This window comes from Podarcis tiliguerta, assembly GCF_965153285.1.
Source record: "Podarcis tiliguerta genome assembly, chromosome: 2".
Lineage (NCBI taxonomy): Eukaryota > Metazoa > Chordata > Lepidosauria > Squamata > Lacertidae > Podarcis > Podarcis tiliguerta.
Genome location: NC_139535.1, coordinates 120,983,409 through 121,003,028, shown reverse-complemented (window position 1 = coordinate 121,003,028; position 19,620 = coordinate 120,983,409). Strand labels below are relative to the sequence as shown.

At 46.3% G+C, this 19,620-nt stretch overlaps 1 protein-coding gene and 1 long non-coding RNA gene across 3 annotated transcripts in view; both read right to left on the bottom strand.

The window, feature by feature from the left end:
- Positions 1-4,587: 4,587 nt before the first annotated feature.
- Positions 4,588-19,620, bottom strand: part of COLGALT1 (collagen beta(1-O)galactosyltransferase 1) — a 28,258-nt gene continuing 13,225 nt past the window's right edge. The window contains exons 7-12 of one of the 2 annotated variants that reach the window (XR_014508266.1): positions 15,466-15,542; positions 14,630-14,736; positions 13,755-13,887; positions 10,920-11,047; positions 8,844-10,359; positions 4,588-8,188 (exon numbers count right to left, since the gene is read on the bottom strand). Coding sequence is in view for 1 of the 2 variants with exons in the window: in XM_083428250.1 (XP_083284376.1) it covers positions 7,516-7,783; positions 10,153-10,359; positions 10,920-11,047; positions 13,755-13,887; positions 14,630-14,736; positions 15,466-15,542 (920 nt within the window). In the remaining variant the exon portion in view is untranslated. The remainder of the gene's footprint in view (positions 8,189-8,843; positions 10,360-10,919; positions 11,048-13,754; positions 13,888-14,629; positions 14,737-15,465; positions 15,543-19,620) is intronic. The other variant, XM_083428250.1, reaches the window with a different exon arrangement.
- On the bottom strand, positions 15,952-18,477 carry LOC310671956. Its single transcript, XR_014508315.1, has 2 exons — positions 17,961-18,477; positions 15,952-17,658 (listed from the first exon to the last, which is right to left on the bottom strand). It is a non-coding gene; the product is annotated as an uncharacterized lncRNA (long non-coding RNA).

Sequence of the window (19,620 nt, the reverse complement as noted above, 5' to 3'; positions counted from 1 at the left end):
TATCGGAGAAGACTGAGGCAAAGAAGGCATTGAGGAGTTCAGCCCTTTCTGTCCCCCGTTTGCATTTCACCATCTTCTCCTCTGAGTGACCCCACTGTTTCTTTGTTCTTCCTTTTGCTACGAACATACCCATAGAAGCTCTTTTTGTTGGTTTTAACCTCTCTAGCAAGCCTGAGTTCATTCTGTGCTTTAGCTTTTCTGACTTTGTGTCTACACGTGCTGGCTATTTGTTTGAATTCCTCTTTGGTGGTTTCCCCCCTTTTCCATTTTTTGTACACATCCTTTTTAAATCTTAACTCAGTTAAAAGTTCTTTAGATGGCCACCCTGGCTTCTTTAGGCACCTTCCATGTTTCCGTCTCATTGGTATTGCCTGAAGTTGTGGTTTTACTATCTCCCTCTTAACAAACTCCCAGCCATCATGAACTCCCTTTCCTTTTAGTATTACTGTCCATGGGATCTCACCCAGCACTTCCCTAAGTTTTATGAAGTCGGCTTTCTTAAAGTCAAGAAATTGAGTCCTAGGCTGCTCCTTTCCGCTGTATAGTAAACTTCAGAAGAGCATGATCACTCACGCCTAATGATCCTTCCACTTCTACCCCACTAACCAGGTCATCAACATTGGTTAGGACCAGATCTAAAATGGCTGTTCCTCTTGTTGCTTCTCCCACTTTCTGGACAATGAAGTTGTCTGCAAGGCCAGTGAGGAATCTGTTTGACCTTATGCTCTTGGCTGAGTTTGACATCCAACAAATCTCCAGGTAATTGAAGTCCCCCATTACTACTATCTCCCTTCCTTTTGCATGCTTGGCCATCTGTTCCAGGAAGGCATCATCTATGTCCTCCGTTTGGCTTGGGGATCTATAGTAAACTCCCACAATGAGGTCACTGTTATTCTTCTCTCCCTTAATTTTGACCCAAATGCTCTCACTTTGGCTTTGAGGTTCTAAATCTTGGATCTCTTCACAGGTATACACATCCCTGACATATAACGCCACTCCTCCTCCTTTCTTGTCTGGTCTGTTTCTCTGAAATAGATTGTATCCCTCCATTATTACATTCCAGTCGTGGGACTTATCCCACCAGGTTTCAGTAATGCCTATTATGTCATATTTAGTTTGCTGTACCAAGAGCTCAAGCTCATCTTGTTTATTTCCCATGCTTTGCGCATTAGTGTACAGACATTGAAGTCCATTAATCATTCCCCCGTGTCTCCTATTTAAGGATTTTTTCCTCCCACCACTAGGTCTGCTTGCTGTTTGCTCCATTTGGTCTATGACATTTGGATGATCATCTTCATCAATTGATAGACACCTACCTTCAGGAGCACTGTCTCCCTCCCCCACATTAGTCAGGTTAAAGCCCTCCTGATGAGGTTTCTGAGATTTTTGGCAAAAACATTCCTCCCAACCGTTGTGAGGTACAGCCCATCGCTTGCCAGAAGTCCATCTTCAAGAAACTGCAGTCCGTGATCTAAGAATCCAAACCGTTCCTGTTTACACCATTTGCAAAGCCAGCTGTTCACTTCCACTATTTCCCCCTCTCTCCCTGGGCCACGTCGTTCAACTGGGAGGACAGATGAGATAACAATTTGTGCATTTAATTGCTTCAGTTTCCTGCCCAGAGCCTCGTAGTCTCTTTTGATCTTCTGGAGGCTATTGCTTGCAGTGTCATTGGTTCCCACATGAACCAAGAGGAAGGGGTATTTGTCAGTGGGTTTTATGATTCCTTGCAGTCGTTCAGTTACATCTTGGATCTTAGCCCCGGGGAGACAGCACACCTCCCGAGACATCTTGTCAGGCCCACAGATCACTGCTTCTGTTCCCCTCAGTAGGGAATCCCCTATCACCACTACACGCCTCCTCTTAGGTTTGGTCGGGGTTCTTCCATGAGCTGTCCGTTCCAAGGTCGCCTGCACATTCCCTGAGGACTGACTTTGCTGCTTGTCTTCATATACCTGATCGACTGTAATGAGGGAGAGATCCTCAAATGGAGTCTGTTCTTCGTCTTCCATGTTAGGGGAGAGGACTTCAAAGCAATTCTGTATTTCTAAACAATCAGAGCGAATCCTGGGCCTCCTACTTCTTTGAGTCACGTTTCTCCATGTATCTGGCACCTGTGCTTGTGAACTAGCCTCCTTCTCACGGGTGTCCCCTGTCTCCTCCTTGGTGGAGACGGTGTTCTCTGTTGCTTCCAAGAAGAGCTCCAGCTCTCTAATTCTTTGGAGCGTAGCTACACGTTCCTCCAGTTGCTGGACTTTGTCTTTTAAGAGGGCAATCAACATACAATTGCTGCAGGTAAAGCTGCCTGCAACCTTTGGCAAGATGGCAAACATTGCGCAGGAACCGCAGGCGACTGCTGCTGTTCCCTCACCCTCCATCTTGAGAACATGTCGTTGGGGGTGGCTACAGTGGTCCTCTATCTTAAAAAGCGTGAAGACAGGACAAATACCCCCCCAAAAAAACCTAGGTCTCCCCCAACAAACGTTTGAAACTAGCTCCCCTAAATCTGAAAGATGGATTGAACTGCTAGCTCTGATAAGCTCCTCCCACAGCTAATCACCTGCCTCAACAAAAACCCTGCCCCCTCTGACCTTTGCACAGGGAGAGCAGCTAATCAGCCACAAAGAAACACACACACAAGAAAACCCTTTTTAATGGACATGAATCAGGCTGTATCAAATGGGGAAGAAGTACCAGCCAGCCCCTTGTCACTTCTGAAATCTGCTTTGGGACTGGACCTTTTAGGCATTTTATGAGGCAAAATAGCAAGACACAAGATTTATGAATTAAGGAACAATGTTGCAAAATTAGTTGGTGTGTAGATGAAATAGTCATCTTATGGAGCTTTAGGGAGACATAAAAATAGAAGCTTATGGAGCTTTAGGGAGACATAAAAGAGAAGCCATGAGAATAAATATGATGGCAAGAAAAGCAGCTGGTAGGAAACAGGTCAAGCATGCATATACCCTGGCTCCCAATTTCCCTCTCCCAGTTGCTGTTCCTAAGGCAAGCAGCCACCAGCGTGTTTGTTATCTCCATTTGTGCTGAAAATGCAGAAAAGTTCTGACTCAGCACCCAAAAAGAAGCAGCCTCAGGGGATGGAGCGTGCAAAACAGGAAAGGGATGTATAAACTGCTCTGCACCAACACGTTATGAAAAGTTCGTGACACACATTTCTGCTCTAGACCAGCAGGGATTTATATTTGTGTAATAAATTTAGACACCCTCCCCCATCCGTAGCAGGAGTGACTCATAAGATGGCTATCTGCAGATGTTTTTGAAACGTGGGCTTATTTTTCACTTGCTTTTCTTTTTTGACTCTATCAGCATGACAGTGGAATGGACTTCCTCAGAAGGTGGTGGACTCTCCTTCATTGGAGGTTTTTAAGCAGAGGTTGGACTGCCATCTCTCATGGATGCTTTAGCAGAGATTCTTGCATTGCAGGGGGGTGGACTGGATGACCCTTGGGGTCCCTTCCCGCTCTATGATTCTATGAAAGAGCCTTCCATACTTTCCATGTTGATGACACACTTTTTAGACATGCGTCATTTCACAACACAGTAATTCAGTTTTACTAGCTAACTGGAGGTAAACTAAACCCTTTTCCAGTCCCAGGAGTGCAGGGAGTGTTTTTACAATACACCTGCACACTGCAACCAACACGCTAACGTGTTGCAACACAGAGTTTGGAGAGATCTGTTCTATGATATACGCTTAGCTCATGCAACAGACCAGCTTTCAATAATCTAGTGCTTTCCAGATACTTTGGACTAAAACTCTCCATCAGCCCCAGGCAGCATGACCTGTGATCAAGGATGATAGGAGCTGAATACCAGCCACATCTGGATGGCACCAGATTGGGAAATGCTTCAACACATGGTGGAGGCAGAGGTGACAATATTGAAATCCTTGCCTCCACATATGGAAAAGTGGGGCTTTTGCCTGCAGAGATCCCCCAGGTTCAATCTCCAGCATCTGTCAAAAAGGATCTCAGGAAGCAGGGCTGGCAAAGAGCTCAGCCTGAAATCTAGGAGAGTCTCTGTTAACTGGGAGTAGACTGCTCAAGCCACTGATCACTGTATGGCCCTTCTTCTTTCTAATGGAGCTAATAATGTAGCATCGAAGGCAAAAATGAAAAACAAAGGTCATGGCACGTATGCATCTAATACAGCATTTTCAAACCTTTTACCTTCAATTAACTCTTTCCAAATTCCATTGTTTGTGAACCGAAACTAAGCCAATGACAGGGAACCTCTGGCCCTCCAGACACCACAGTCAGCCTGGTCAATGGTCAGGGATGGGCACTGTAGTCCAGCAACGTCCAGAAGGCCACTAGTCCTCATCCCTGCTCTAAGCAAACACTTCATTCATGCTGAGCAATGCTGATGCACCTCACTGGTGCCATGAACTAAGCATGCACCCTAAAACATATCCAACACTTTCCTGTGGCAACAGACTGCTAGAGAAGACCAATGATGCTGGACAAACTGACTTTCAAATAAGTACGGTATATAATGACCCCCCCCCCAAAAAAATCTCATCACCATCACAGACATATAATGAAGAAAAGGCAGATAGGGACTACACAACAGCCAAATCATTTTAGTGTATTGATTGCTCAAAGGAGATGAAACAAATAACATACAGCTCTATTTTAGTTGTATTAATACAACTTGTGCATCATTTCATGGTCACAAAAATAAAACCCTAATGTGTTATTTCTTTTGCTTCAAGGTTCTGCACCTCAGACATGAGAACTTGAAAAAAAGCTTTGGTCTACAGGTGTCATTAAGATGAACAGCAAAATGGAAGCGATGATTTCTTTACTTAGGCCTATTTTTCTACCCTCATAAGTGTGTTGGTACAATTCAATTTGCAAACCCACCTCAGCCGTCATGGGGACTAGAAGTTCACCCAGGAAAGCTGATTCTAATAAGGCTTAAACAGGTACCAACAATATTGATCACTCTGGGCTGGTGCCAGTCACTTGCATCTTTGAGGGTTTATTACTATTATTTAAGGGTACTATCTACTGTATTGCTAATCTTCTGTTTAAGCCCTACTGAAATTAATGGAAGCTTCACACAAGCTTATGGCCCACTTGCTGGTGGATTGCAACCCAATTGTACATCCAGAAAGGGGGGGGGTGCTTTCTCACTGCATTTGATCCCCACAAACCACATTCTACCTCTCGGCTGGTTCCATTTTTTGGCCTCCCTGTGCAACAGGGACAAGGGTGAGGTCAGCACATACTGCCCCATCCAAAATGACTCAAGAGGAAAGACCAGTATGAGGTTCTTCTCCACTCCATCACCGCCTTCCTCTCCAAGCAACATCTGTAGCATTTTGCTACACACCACATCCTAAATTATGTGTGTCCTATATACAACATCAAACCAACCACAAGTCTGCCTATGGATATCAAATAAAGGTAAAGGTACCCCTGCCCGTACGGGCCAGTCTTGCCAGACTCTAGGGTTGTGCGCTCATCTCACTCTATAGGCCGGGAGCCAGCGCTGTCCGCAGACACTTCCGGGTCACATGGCCAGCGTCACAAGCTGCATCTGGCGAGCCAGCGCAGCACACGGAACGCCGTTTACCTTTCCGCTGGTAAGCGGTCCCTATTTATCTACTTGCACCCGGGGGTGCTTTCGAACTGCTAGGTTGGCAGGAGCTGGGACCAAACGACGGGAGCACACCCCGCTGCGGGGATTCGAATGCCGACCATGCGATCGGCAAGTCCTAGGCGCTGAGGTTTTACCCACAGCGCCACCCGCGTCGCTATGGATATTAAATAAAGCTGCTCAAATTGCAACACAGGTGTAGTTCTGCCAATCCAACTCCAATCAGCAGAAGAAATGTGTAGTCCAAGGTTGTTCCAAGTACCATGTGCTGAAGAATATACACCTCTGAATGAGGAGAGTATCAGATGCAAAATGTCTGCTGAGAAGTGGAGGGTGCAGTGAGAGAATGCAGCTAACTATAGGGCTGTGCAGGAAATTCTCGTGTAGTATAATCTCATGTAGCAAGAAGTAGCAAGGCACTTGATTTTGTGAATTGTTTTGATTTTGTGCATCTTGTGAGTAAGTGAATACACAGAGGTCTGGGGGCAGAACTTCCACAGTCTCACCATCCTGATGTGATAGAAGAGTTCTGCTGGGGATCTCCCATCCCATCCAGCTGCAACCCCTCCACCTGCTGACATGATGCATCACACACCATCTGCTTCAGAGTTGGATGATGTTTGCTAGCATGCCACAACCATGCTTTCTGAGGCACCTCTGCTGTCACCAGAAGGGGCATCATGGTGGTATGTCCTTCCAGGATGGGTGAAACTGCAACAAGGCTGACATTGAGCTGTGTCTTTTAGAACCTTCCAATGTTCCTTACAGGATCGCTAACACTACCTTGCAAGCCTCTCCCTCCTCTCCCCTTTCTTTACCCCATTGACCTGTTCCAATGTTTCAGCACAGAGTTCTCCAAACTTCAGGAGCCCTTGGACTAATAGTCTTCAGCATGCAGATCTGGGGCCCACCTTTTTAACTCTGATCTGCAACATGAGGCTCATTTTAATTAACTATATTTTACCCTCTCTTCCCCAGCCCCACATTTTTTATTTTGAAAACGAACAATAATAATAATAATGGTGGAGTGCTGCAAGCGCAACCTGCCTTGAAATGCTGTCCCACAAGTTGAAGGGCAATGCTTTATACTTGCTTGTCACAATGTATGAAGGGAAATGTGGTTCCAACTATGCCTCCCACAATGGATGGCACCTCCCACCATGCATCTCTGACCACTGGGGAGTGAAAGCTACAATCTACCAAGGCACTTTGTGTCTCTACAGAGCAAATCAAGAGACATGGTATGAAAAACATTCATCAGCCCAAAGGAAACAAGGACATTTCTGACTTTCCACATCGAAACTGGGCATTGCAATCTCAGCACAGACAAGGCACAAAGAAAGGGGAGGGGAGGGGAATCAGGATTCCACAAAAATGAGATCTGAAACTGTCACCAGTAAAAAAATTATATAAAAATAACTGGAAAGGTCTGAAACGTACACCAAGATAAATGGTTTGTCTGACACAGAGAATCATTTTGCTGTAGTCTGCAAGTCTGGCCCACATTTTTTCAAGGACTAACCACTCTTGCTTCTTCCAGAACATATAGGGCTCCCTGTATGAGCCAGTACCAATTCTTCAAAGAATAAAACTTCTCTTACACAACTGAGTATGGAAAGATCTCACCCACACCACTTCCAAAACAGATGGTGGGAGAGGTGGGGGATGGCACAGCTAAGTAAACCAAACGATTTCTGTTGCAGGCTCCGCATGGCAGAGGGAGTGGAGCTTGTCATTATTGCTTTGCCACAAGGTGTGATGAAAGATGTGGACCCCACAGTGAAAAGCGAGGGAAGCAACCCATGAACCCTGAGAAAGGGAAAAGCCCTTCCCGCCTCATGCCACACCATGCCCTCCTGCTCAGCCCCCTTCATCTGTGCCCCAGCAGGGTCATAGTTCATCACGAGCTGTGCTGTCCAGAGGGGACTGGAGCACATTAGAGTTCTTGGCTTCATTGCTCAGCTCCTGCTGCTCCTTCATCTTCTGGGACTTGGCCCGGTCCCAGTCAGTTTTGATGTTCTCATTGTTCCACACCACAGAGGTTTCCGTGTCGCTGATGTAACCATCGTCTCCTGTGTAGTGCGTTGGGAAGACTAGCAGCGGTTCTACAGAGAAGGCCAGCAAGTTCCGGTTCTCAAAGTGTTCCATATACTCAGAACTGTAGGAGAACAAACATCACATGAAAAGAGCTGCTTCTGGAGATACATCTCTGCCACATGTGTAAATCAGTCAAACAACTAACTGCACAAAAGTATGACTCCTGGAGTTACATGAGGCAAACCATGAACCCCCTTTGAAGAGAAGGAATGCCTTCTCCTCACTACCTAAGTTTGTCTTAGGTTTCTGACAAGCTAGAAACATGAAACTTCATAATTTCACTTCTCGGTGAATACAACGGTCTACTGTACAAATATCTTCTGCTAATATAACTTCCCCCACTCATCTTGCTTATTTGGACTAGGTTTCCTCAGTGTTAGGTATTTTTTCACATTCTTGTCTTCCTGTGAGAGACTCAGCTCCTTGGGCAGCTGTTATGTTCTAGAACACTCTAGATTCGGGGCTTCTGGGTTGGCGCGTCTGGATAATGGCGGATTTCCTCCGTCTCGGAGGAAACCGCTCTCTGGAAAGAAGGGTCTGACCGCCACAGCGAGGCGGAGACCTGCAAAAAACCACGGTCGGAGGAAGACCGTGGGCTTGGGATTCGGCACATGCCTTTTGTGCCTCCCCTACTCGCGGGGAGACCCGATTTCGGGTCTCCGGAGCAATGTGGGGTGAGTGGCGCGGCACATCGAATCAACCGCTGTTTTCAGGGAGTGAAGCCGCACAGCTGTTACCAGAAAGCGCCAACCTTTGGACATTCGGACCTAAATAAACTTCATAAGTAAACGGAATTCGATTACAAAATATCCGAATTTGGCACTTGAACGTGAAGGTTTAAACAGGAAGCCCACCTTCCGTTTTGCAGAAAGATCAAAGCAAAGCCGCTGTAAGCTGGAGCTTTTGAAAAGTACTTTGCAAAGTATAAATTTTCATCATTTAAGTTTTCTGCACCCCCCCTCGGAAGCAGGGGAAGATACTTTTGATGGATTATTGAGACCTGCAGGACAGTAAAAAGACGACCTAATTTACTACCGTCTCAAGCCTGGGATCGGGCTGTCAAAAAGTTTTATAACTTAAAAATAACAACGGAGGAATGGACTATACTTTTCTGGAAGGACGATCAGAGATATATATTTCTAGGTATTGATTTCTAGGTATTGATTGCACCTTAAAGATCGGTTATGGGCACAACAACGGAATGTCTAGGTGTGCTTTTTTTATAACAAGAATACATGGCTGAAAATGAACTGCAACTAAAATATTATGCTCATTTTTCACATGGTCTAGTCCTTCCCCTGCCCCCCCCCCAAATATTCTTAAGAGGGTCTCTTCACCAGTGTGCAGAGAGTAGCTGGAAAGAGGGAGGCAGAAAAAGGTCCTCCTTTCCTTCCACTCTGCAGTTCTAATCTGAAATCTTAGGTGCATTACTGTGCCCAGAGCTCAGAAACTGCTTGCGCTGATGAAATTCTGTATCTCAAAATGTGCCTAGAACAATGGGAGTTTTGAACATTGTTTGGACTCTGTCCAGATGCTTGGACTCTGGCTCCCATCAGCCCCAGCCAGCCTGGCCAACAGTCCAGCAACCTCTTGAACTGGCTACCCCTGATCTAACCACACTGAGGGAAATCCACTTCAGCTGCTCAGTGTTCTTGGCTTCAGATAGATGGCATGGCCAAAGAAGATAGAAACCAACTTGGAACAAGGCAAGGGAGCAAGAGAGCAAAAACAATTTTCCAAGCAAAAAATACATGCCAGGACAGAACCTACAGATGAGACAAAAGCAAAGGTGTCCATGCCAAACTAAAGAGGAGGTGTGCGACAGGACTGTGGAAGGAAGCTCAGGCACGGCCATCCTTCTGGCCCAACAGGCTGCCACTTAAAATCCTTCTGTAAATCAGGAGGGCCTGCTGCCTTGTGATACATATTTGGGAGAAGAAAAGGCTCAGGAGTAAACACTACACAAATCTGGAGTGGAGTGTACTGGATGGCGCCTTGTATGCCTCCTTCCAGCAACTACTGCAGTCCAGCTGGTGCCAAACGTCTTGATCTGCTTTCCTTTGGACCACATCAGTGAGGCCAAGAGGTCTTGTTGCCTGGGCATCCCAGGTCCTTCATACACACTGCCCAGGTGTGTCCCAGGGAGGTCACTTCGGTGCTGCTAATATAGCAAAAGCAATGCAGGAGGCAGCAGTTACAAGTCACAAGACTCTGCAGCTAGAGCAGGCCCTGGCCATTTGAATTCCATTGTCTTGAGACAGATGAATGCCAACAACTTCTATCCAACAGAAAACAGCAAGGGACTCCTCTCTATCTCCCTCTTTTAAGAAGCTACATCTCATGTGCCAAGGGTGTGTTAATAATCAAAGTACCCTGCTCCTTCCTGCCCAAGGCCACAGGCCCCTCTTCCCCTCCCAGCCCCAACCTTACACAGGGTGTTTGTCAAACATGACAGGTAGGAACTCGTCCACAGGCAGCATCTTGGAGAGGGGCTGGGCGTCCAGGAGCTTCTGGGCCCCCTGGAGGGAGATGACGTAGGCCAGGGTCCAGTAGGAGTAGTCCGCTTCCACCAGATTACGGATGTGGGGCACGGCTTTCTCAGGATGCTCCACTTGCATGCGCTTCCGGCCAATGTAACTAAAGGCAAGCAGAGATTGAGATCATGACACTTCTTCCCTTTGAATCACATGGGGGCAGCCTGCAGGCAGACCTCCACTGCTCTCCATGCAGCCCACCAAGCCCCAGGGCCCCCCCCCCGGCTGCTCAGCCACCAGCCATCAGCAGGGAAAAGGTTGCTGTCCCTGCACTGCTAATGGGGTTCCTGGCAGACAGTGCTGCAGAGATTAAAGTGTGAGTGTGAGGCACGTGAACAGGAGTGAAAGGCATGGGGAGAACTAGGTGCCTATGAGTGTGAATGGCAGGGCAGATATCATAGAATCTTAGAGTTGGAGGGGACCCTGAGGGACCAACCCCCTGCAATGCAGGAACCTCAAGTTAAGCATCGATGACAGATGGCCACCCAACTCGTGTAAATGTGAAAGGGAGCAGGGAGGATGCTGGTCCCTTAACTCCCCGCTCCTGCCCACATGAATCCCCCAGAAGCAAAAATGTTGCCCAACTCTGCCATACAACATTCCCCACTGAAGGATGCTTTTGCCAAGACTTCCCGCTGCCCGAGTCAGCACTTCCGTACTTACATCAAATCCCAGTCCAGGCCCTCCTCTTCTAAGTCATAGATGAGGTTCATCATGCGTCGCTTAAAAAAGATCTCGAAGCGCAGGTCATCCTCAAACACCACCGACTTCTCCAGGCCTCTCTCAACAACCTAGCAAAAATCAGCACACGTCACTGTTTATTGATTCATTTATTTAATGAAAATATTTCCATCCTGTTTTTTTCACTAAGGTGCTCAAGGGGTTAAATCTGCTCTTTCTTGGACCAAGTTATTTTTGGCTGCTTGGCTTGAGTTTGAGAGGGGCAAGAAGTCATGCAGGGGACTGATGAGACCCCCCAACCGGTAGCTCGGCTGGGTCTGGACCAGCCTTTCCCAGCCTTTTGTCTTTCAGATATTTCAACTCTCATCAGTCCCATCAGCACAACACCTGGAAGACACAAGGATTGGGAAGGCTGGTCTAGAAACTTGCTTTTTTATTTTTAAAAATGAAAGCTTGTATTCTCAGAAGGCGGATGGTATTCTCAATTCTTCAGCACTCTTTTTCTGCAGTCTTTCAGAACCACAGCACATACAAAGCCCTGTAAGATTGTATGTAGCTCTGTCTCCCAGAGCAGGGAAACAAAACTGGCATTCAGATTTTGAGTGGCAAATATCCCCTAAAGGTCCCTTTCCTTTCTAGATCATCACACCATGAATGTTTTCCATATTCTAGCTGATGTAATAATCCAATGTGCCCAAGAGGTGGCAGCACATACTAAAAATGCAGTGAAATCCGGTTCTAAGGGATTCCTTCCTGCTGCTTTGGAAGACTGCAAGCAAGCAAGGCCACACAGCAGACCCCAAGTCTGGCTCTTGTGCCAAAATAAGGCCAGCATCCCACTTGTGCCAGCACAACAGGGACAGCTCTGGAATTCTGTGTAACACTAAAGCCCCCATGTTTCTCCACTGATAGAAATTGGTCCAATGCATATTGCTTCATCTCCTTTTATATCTGTATCTTGGGTCAATAATACAATAATACAATTGTTGCCTAAACTGAACCGTTTTCACCCATTTCAAAAAGGATGAGGAGACCAATGGAAGGTTGCAGATCTGCATCTGTAGAAAGGCATTTCTGTTTCCAGATCTTAGTCACTTCCAGAAAGCTAATCTGCAGCATTCAATAGGCTCCACACGGAAGGAGGCCACTTACGTGAGCTCTTCAGTATGCAAGAAGGCCAGAGAAGGCACTGTGTTTACCAACTACCATTTTAAAACATCCACTCACTGAAATCCCATGCCACCTTAACCCACATTCTGCAACACAAAATGCTGAATTCTGCAACCTGTGTGAATTATGTAAATTAGGCATGGAATGGTACACAAGCCCCACACACTTTCTGGAAATCTTATAGTGGGGATGGGAAACCTGTGGCCCTCCAGATTCCCAGCAGCCCCAGTCAACATGAGGAAATGGATTATGGAACTTGTAGCCCATCATCACCCCAGAGCCACATGTTCCTCATCCCTGTCCTACGGAGAGATCTCTCAACCCCATGGGCCACAAACTTTGAAGCCTAGCTAGGAGGATTGGAAGCTTGCCTACTCCCCCAATGAAAGGGGAGATTCTTTGGGAACTGGATTCTGTGCCAAGTACTGTGTCTTGCAGTCCTTAACTGCTTGTGCAGAACCACACATATACACCTGTTTTGAAAGCGTTTCATGGTTGGGAACAGATGACCTAATCTCCTGAAAAGACAGACTATGCCTTGCTGTTTGACATTAACATAATTTTTGGATTTGGTTTGTGGTATTCAAGAGTTCAGTCCCAACTAAGTCGATCTCTGTAAGTCCAATGCCAAGTAAGCCTGATAAATGTCGTTTGGGACGCTAGGCACCTTTCCAGTTAGGAGTTTGATCTGGCCTTCCACAAACTGTCATGCAGATCTTTTTTGGTTGGAAGATTAAATAAGAAGAGTTTGTTTTAAGAGCCTCTGTGCGTTCTATATCGAGCTTAGGGGTCTGTTCTTGTCACCATTTCACTTTGGTACTTTGGTGTTCTGTTAGTGCCTGCTTGTTATTAACTGATAAACTGTGGACCTCTTTGGATAATTGGGTTATTTGAGAGGCAATACCTCTAATTTGTTGAAAGATATGCTCAACCGTTTTTGAATTTGGAGTTAATTGGGTGCTCTCCCTACTTGTTATTCCTTCCTCTCTTAGAGGCACAGGGTCAACCTGCCCCATTGTTGGATCCAGTATTCTCCCCATATTCATAATCATCTTTAAGGAGAGAAAATCGTTTTTTTGTTGGAACTGTAAAAGCAGATTTGTTAAAAAAAGTCCTCCATTTTAGATTGTTTGGAATCTAATTAGACTGGTGAGAGAGCTGCTTCCTCCGGGTCCCTGTAGCGTTTACTAGCAGGCATAGTGTTGCGGTGGGGAGTAAACAAGGAGAGGTTTCCTTAACCGAAGAAGAGAGAAAAAATAGAAAGTGCTCAGTTTGTTCAATTTAAGAGCTTATCTGTGAGGTGACTGCCAGGAGTTCCAGGAACAAAGTATAAAAGGGAGCTGGCGGTTAATAGCTAGCAGCTGGCGGCCTGCCCAGGATGCTTCACACAACTTGCCCAAGGTGTTTCTCATAGCATAGATAAGAGGGTGCTGATAGAATCCCAATAGGTTGGTAAGTTTAAAAGTAGGGAAGTAAAAAAAAAAGAAAAAAGGAAATATTACTTCCCTGGGTAGCATCCAGCGCTAATTACAGTCCTGTTATCTGCGGAGCTTCGAAGCTTGCTTGCTAAGCCGTTGCCATCTTGGAACCGCCCCTGAATAAATAATTAAAAAATGGCCGCTGTTTGACATGATGAGCATCACTTACCTCTTGCCAAACCTTATAGTGGCTGAGGAAGCAACCCAATTCCCCCTTGGTGAGTGGACGCCCATGGTATGGGTCCTTGTAACCTGGCAACATCTTAATGCCCAAGGCTTCCACCTGGCTGGTGTTCATTGCTCTGAGGACAGATGGAATGAAAGAATAAAGGACAGTCAGTAGAACACAAGCTATTCATGAAGAGAGCGGCAGAGATACATGCCAAAGATATATGGCTGTGTGATCTAGGGTGAAAAATAATGCAGAAAGAAGAAAACATTTCTCTTTCCCTGGATCAGCTTCTGTTGGTGCAGAAGCTTCCAGCTAGCACAGAGTTCTTCACTGAACAGAACAGAAAAGCAGTCAAGCCCAAGAAGCAGGGTTGTGTGCCACTCAAAAGCTTGCCTACTTCTTTCTACAGCCGCTGAAGTTTCTCCAATGCAAGATTTCACTTCCCCTATTATTTCTTACTTTCTGTGAGCAATTTGGCAGCAACATCTTTTGCTCTGTGCAAGCGAAGATTAAACAAGGAAGATAAAGAGCACAGGGTGTTGTCTTTGGGCAGATTAGTTTCTGCTTTGGCCACGACTGGCCGGAGATCTCGGGGGTCCCAGACAGAAGACCCTTCACGTCAAACCTGCTGCCCCAGAGCCTTTTTGATTGCAGATCCAAGACCTTCTGCAGGATGCAAAGCAGGGGCTCCAACCCCGAGCTACAGCCCCTCCTTTTAGATATGGCGAGTGTGAGCCCATTCCACTACAACACCATTGGGCCCCTAAGTACACAGGCTATTGGCATGGCTAAGGTCAAGCACCCTATTCCACCCTGAACACTCGCCCTTCTCCCTCTGTGGCTTTTTGTCTGTGTCCCAGGCGGGCACTCACTTGCCATCCACAGCTTCAACCACTTTGCAGTCTATCTCCTGCTCATAAAGCGCCCGCAGCATCCGCTCCCGGCGGTCGGTCCGACGCTTCAGGTTAATCATGAAGACCTGGGAAAGAAAGCATTGCGGCGTCAAGAATGCAGAGCAATGGCCCACCATGGCAGAAAGGCAGAGGAGGGAGCAAAGCAGCGCCCCAGGCTTTGCCACAGCTATGCAGGCAACCGAAGGACGTAGCGGAGCTTTGAGGAGAGAGTCAGAATGGACTCTGAATCACTTCAGACTGTAGGCAGAAGATGCTGAGCTCCCTGCAAATGGCCAAGTAGCAAAGCAGGAAATAAGCTGGGCTGCAACCTTTTTGCTTGCAGGAAGTTTTCTTTTATGCAAGGGGCATTATAAAAGGCGATCTTCCTCTCCACACTCGCAACACACACCTGTAGTCTGAAGTGGTACAGTCCACTCTCATCCCCTTGGGATTCTGGCACCAGCTCTCTCATGTCTAGACATTTCCCCTATGGCACTACACTCTAAGATCTATCTGCAGAGCTGAACAAAGAAGGCTCCAGAAGTCAGAGAACTAGGGAAGTCTGCAACTTGGCTTTCAGAAGGCAGGGTGACTGAAGGCAGCAGCATCACAGCCCACCAATGAAAATGTCCCTCAAACTGCCCTCTACTAGCCCAAACCCAAAGGAAATCGCCCAGACCCCATGGAAGCAGATGCACATGATGGTGGAGATGATGACAATCAAGGGTCGGTCAAATTCTGTTCTCTGCTTAAATCTTGTAACTTAGATTATGCCGTTCAAGCACATTCACACAGGTCTGCTTGTTTTTCCTCACCTCATCAAATCCCATCTTGTCTGGGATTTTAGGAGGCACAGATAGGTATCGAGAAGATTCCACTGGAGGGTTTTTAACTGTAAGGAAAGACAAAACTGGGTCATGCGGTGGGTCACGTGACCTGTCACCAGGTTGTCATTTAAGGAAAAGAAGAGCAGAGATGCATTTTATGACAAGCTCCCCCCAGATTCTTGGCCTCGTGTCAGATGCTGGGAAGGGCCATTGTTCAGCGGCAGAGCTTCTGTCTGACACACGGAAGATCCCAGGTTCAGTCCCTGCCATCTCCAAGTAGGGCTGGAAAAGACTCCCATTCTGAATCCCACAAGAGCCGCCTCTGGTCCGTGAAGACATTTCTAAGCCACATTAATAAATCTGCACCCTAAATTTCGATGTGGAGGCACATACATAAATTGTTCCCCATGAATGCCCAGTGCACCATGTAGTCCTGCAGCACTGGGTCTCCCAAACTTTCAGGGGGGAAATTGCTCACACCACACTGATTTTTTTATTGGTAAGAAATACATTGGAAAACAAAAAGTGCTTGATTATAACATACAACACAACTACTTTATAATATGATCAGGCAGAATCTAGAAAGCATAAAACAATGCAGCCACATAAGTACACAAATCATTCCCAAAATATAAGTATGTATACAAACTCAAAGAGAGGTGTGAACTTGCTTTTGCCCGGTAAACTTATTTATATTGGATCTTATTGATACAAACAAAATCTTATCTCCTCACAAAGAAGCCTTTCTCTTTTCTGATCTTTCATATTTGTCAGAGCTGACAATCCCTGTTCACAACAATATGTTGCGGAGAACTGTAGAAAAACAGCTATACTCTTGAAGAGAGGCACGGATAGATATAAAAAATATTTTAATAATATACTATACTGAAATGTTTAACTCTTTCTTTGTTTGTCCTTGAATCTTCCTGCCACACTTGCCTTCCTCTCTGCCACACCCTCTGAGAACCACTAAGAGGTGTCTAGGTGGATTTTTAAAATGGATTTTCTTCTTAGCCCAAGGATGGGGATCTTGTGGCCCTCCAGATGTGGCTGGGCTAGAACCCCCTTCATCCCTGACCCCTGGCAGTGCTGGTAGGGGCTGAGGGGAATTGTAGTTCAGCAACATCTGGAGGGCCAGTCTAGCCTTAGCAAAATGCAATTTTGACTTCTCAAGAGCCCTAGTAAGACAGTTCACTCCCTCTGAGTTTACACTAACTTTGTAAATAGATCTCCAGGAAACCAGGCAAGGACATTTCAGAAAGTCCCTGCCCCTTGCCCTCTGGCTGCAAATGACAAGCATATGGGGGTGGGGGGAGACTAAAGACCTTTTAAATTTATTTCCTTACATTTCTAAGGTTTCATGGTTTTCTTTTCTCATCCCCTGGCCAATATTTTATCACTGTAGCTTGGGCTCAAGATTACCCCAAATATCTTCTAGTCAGATTCAAGGCTAAGTTGAAATGTGCCCTTGGCCGTTTCCTGGAGGGTGGGTGAGGGGGTTTGGGCACAAGGCTGGCTCTCAGTGTGGGCTAGAAGCTTCAATGACATATCTTCCTCTAACTCCAAGTTCTGCCTTAAAAAAAAAAGAAAAAACTTCCTCCACACAACCTTTTTCAACCACTATTTTCAACAGACTTGACTGTCCCACTCCTCACAGATACATTCCAGAAGGATGAAAGTGTGCCTGGCAGCAAAGGCAAGGTCTTCTTCTTCTTCTTACGTGAATGTGCTTTTGCACATTTGCATTCCATGGAAGCACAGAAGACGAGATCCTGCCCTGCCAAAGGAAAAGATCTGAAGGAGCAGCTGGGTGGGAGTTGGGGGGCAGGAATGTCTCTTTACCCTCCAAAGTCTTGTTTTTAGAAGGCTTCTATATTCAGACACCAGGCACTGCTATTTTGCCCATGAAATGACCAGTGCTGTGTTTTGCCAAACAAAAAAACAAAAATCAACCCCCATGTTTCAACACAAAGAGGATGCAACTTTAAAGAACCGAAACCAGTTGTCCATAGCAGCAGAAACATGCCTGAAACAAATCCCACTCCACTGGTAAAGGCAAATGTTGAGAAACTAAACGTTTTCTCCCTGACACAGTACCTTCCCACATGCAGAAAGGTTTTTGGCGTGGCAGCCAAGCCATGTACATTCTGAGGCGGTACAGTCCACCTCAAAAGCAGCACCCTTGAATGGGCTCTTGGGGCCCACAAGCCATCTGCTACTTACAGAAGTTTTGCCTTCGAAGAAATCTCCCAAGGGAAGGTCAGCACAGAGAATGCCCCTTTCGGTTAGCGAAAAACAAGCAGTTATTAATGAAAAGAGGGTTACACACGGAACTCTCCTACCTTCCACCTCAGTCACCTTCTCAAAGAGGTGACCATTTTGCCTTTAAGGGCAGTCAAATTTAGTGAAAGGACCTTTGTGTAGCTGCAGCCCTGTACAAAGAGCAACTGTGAATCATCCCCAAGGGACGGAGTTCAGCACACTCCTCCAGAACCCAAAGGCAGGGCGACTGCTACACACAAGCACCATTGATGGCAGAGGCTCCTTTGAGAGGCTTCACACAGGCCATGCGGGGCTGGTCAGGCTGCCTTGAACTGGAGAAGCAGAAAGCATGAGCCAGGGCAGAAAGGCTCTGGTCCAATGTCCTGCAATTTCAGTGGCACTTTTTGCAGCACGGTCCTATGCAAAAGGAAGCCATGTTGATTATCATTGGAGGCCCTTCTTCATGTGCTCCTCTGCGAGAGAACAGAGTCTTTTCTGCAGTGGCTCCCCATTTGAGGAAGGCTGCCCCGGGGAGGTTTGCCTGGCACATTCGTTGCATATCTTTAGGCAACAAGTAAACTGTTCATCTATAACCAGGTTTTAGGCAGATTAAACAATTTGTGGCCTTTCAAACTTTGTGTCTGGGCTGGGGTTGTTTTGTCTGTTACACTTTTATTTTTCTGTTTTTATACTGTAAACTGCCCTGTGATGCTCAGATGAAGGGCAGAATATAACTTTAATTAATTAAATTATTATTATTATTATTATTATTATTATTATTATTATTATTATTAATAGATTGATGATTTAGTGAGGCTTACTCCCAGCTATAGCTTAACCTTAAGTTGCTTTTGTACATTTATATGCTGTCTTCACAGCGACCCCTGGGAGGTAGGCCAAATACATTCCCCCTTTGACGGCCAGGGAACAGAGGCTGAGAAGCAAAGCTTTGCCCAAGGCAGCATAAGGAAGTACAGAGAGCCGGCTGGATCAGGTCTAGTCCAGCATCCTGGTCTCACAGCAGCCAACCAGATGCCCATTGAGGGAAACCAGGAAGCAGAACATGAGCTCAACTGCTATTTGGAAGCCTTGCTGCCTCCAGAATGGCCATCCTGGCTAGGAGCCATCAACAGCCCTCTCCCACCCCCCTCCATGAATGGGCCTAATCCTCTTTCAAAGCCATCCAAGTCGGTGATATGGCTGTCTCTGGGAGTAGCAAGTTTGACAGTGTGTTGTGGGAAGAAGGACTTTATTTTAGTTGCCCTAAACTTTCCAACATTCAGCTTCAACTTTTCTCTCTCCACGATAGGAGACTCACCTTTTCTCTAAAACAGGCATCCTCAAACTTTTTAAACAGGGGGCCAGTTCACTGTCCCTCAGACACTGTTGGGGGCTGGACTATAGTTTGAAAAAAATGGTGCCTTCATTATACACCTTTAGGCGCCAGGCAAAAACGTTTCATTTTAGCCAGGCTTTGGGTTGATTTGATTGACATCCTATGCCCTTTTTAAATGTGGTTCTTTTTTTGGGGGGGGGGGGAGATGTTATTGGGTTGTTTTTATTTTGCTTATGTATATAATTGTGGTTTTAGATTTTGTTCTGTGAACCGCCCTGAGACCTCTGAGTATAGGGCAGTATATAAAGTCAATAAATAAATAAATAAATAAAACCTCAGTGGCAGTCCCAAATTCAACCCCTGGCATCCCCAGATGGCGTTGGGAGAGCCTCCTGCATGAAGCCCCAGAGTGCTGCTGCCAGCCAGGGTAGGCAATACTGAGCAATGTTCTGGCTCGGTATAAGGCCTCTTTCTCCTCCTCCTCCTCCTCCTCCTGTTGCAAGAGCTGGCTGCTTGTTGGGAGAGGCTGCCCATTCGCCTGGGGC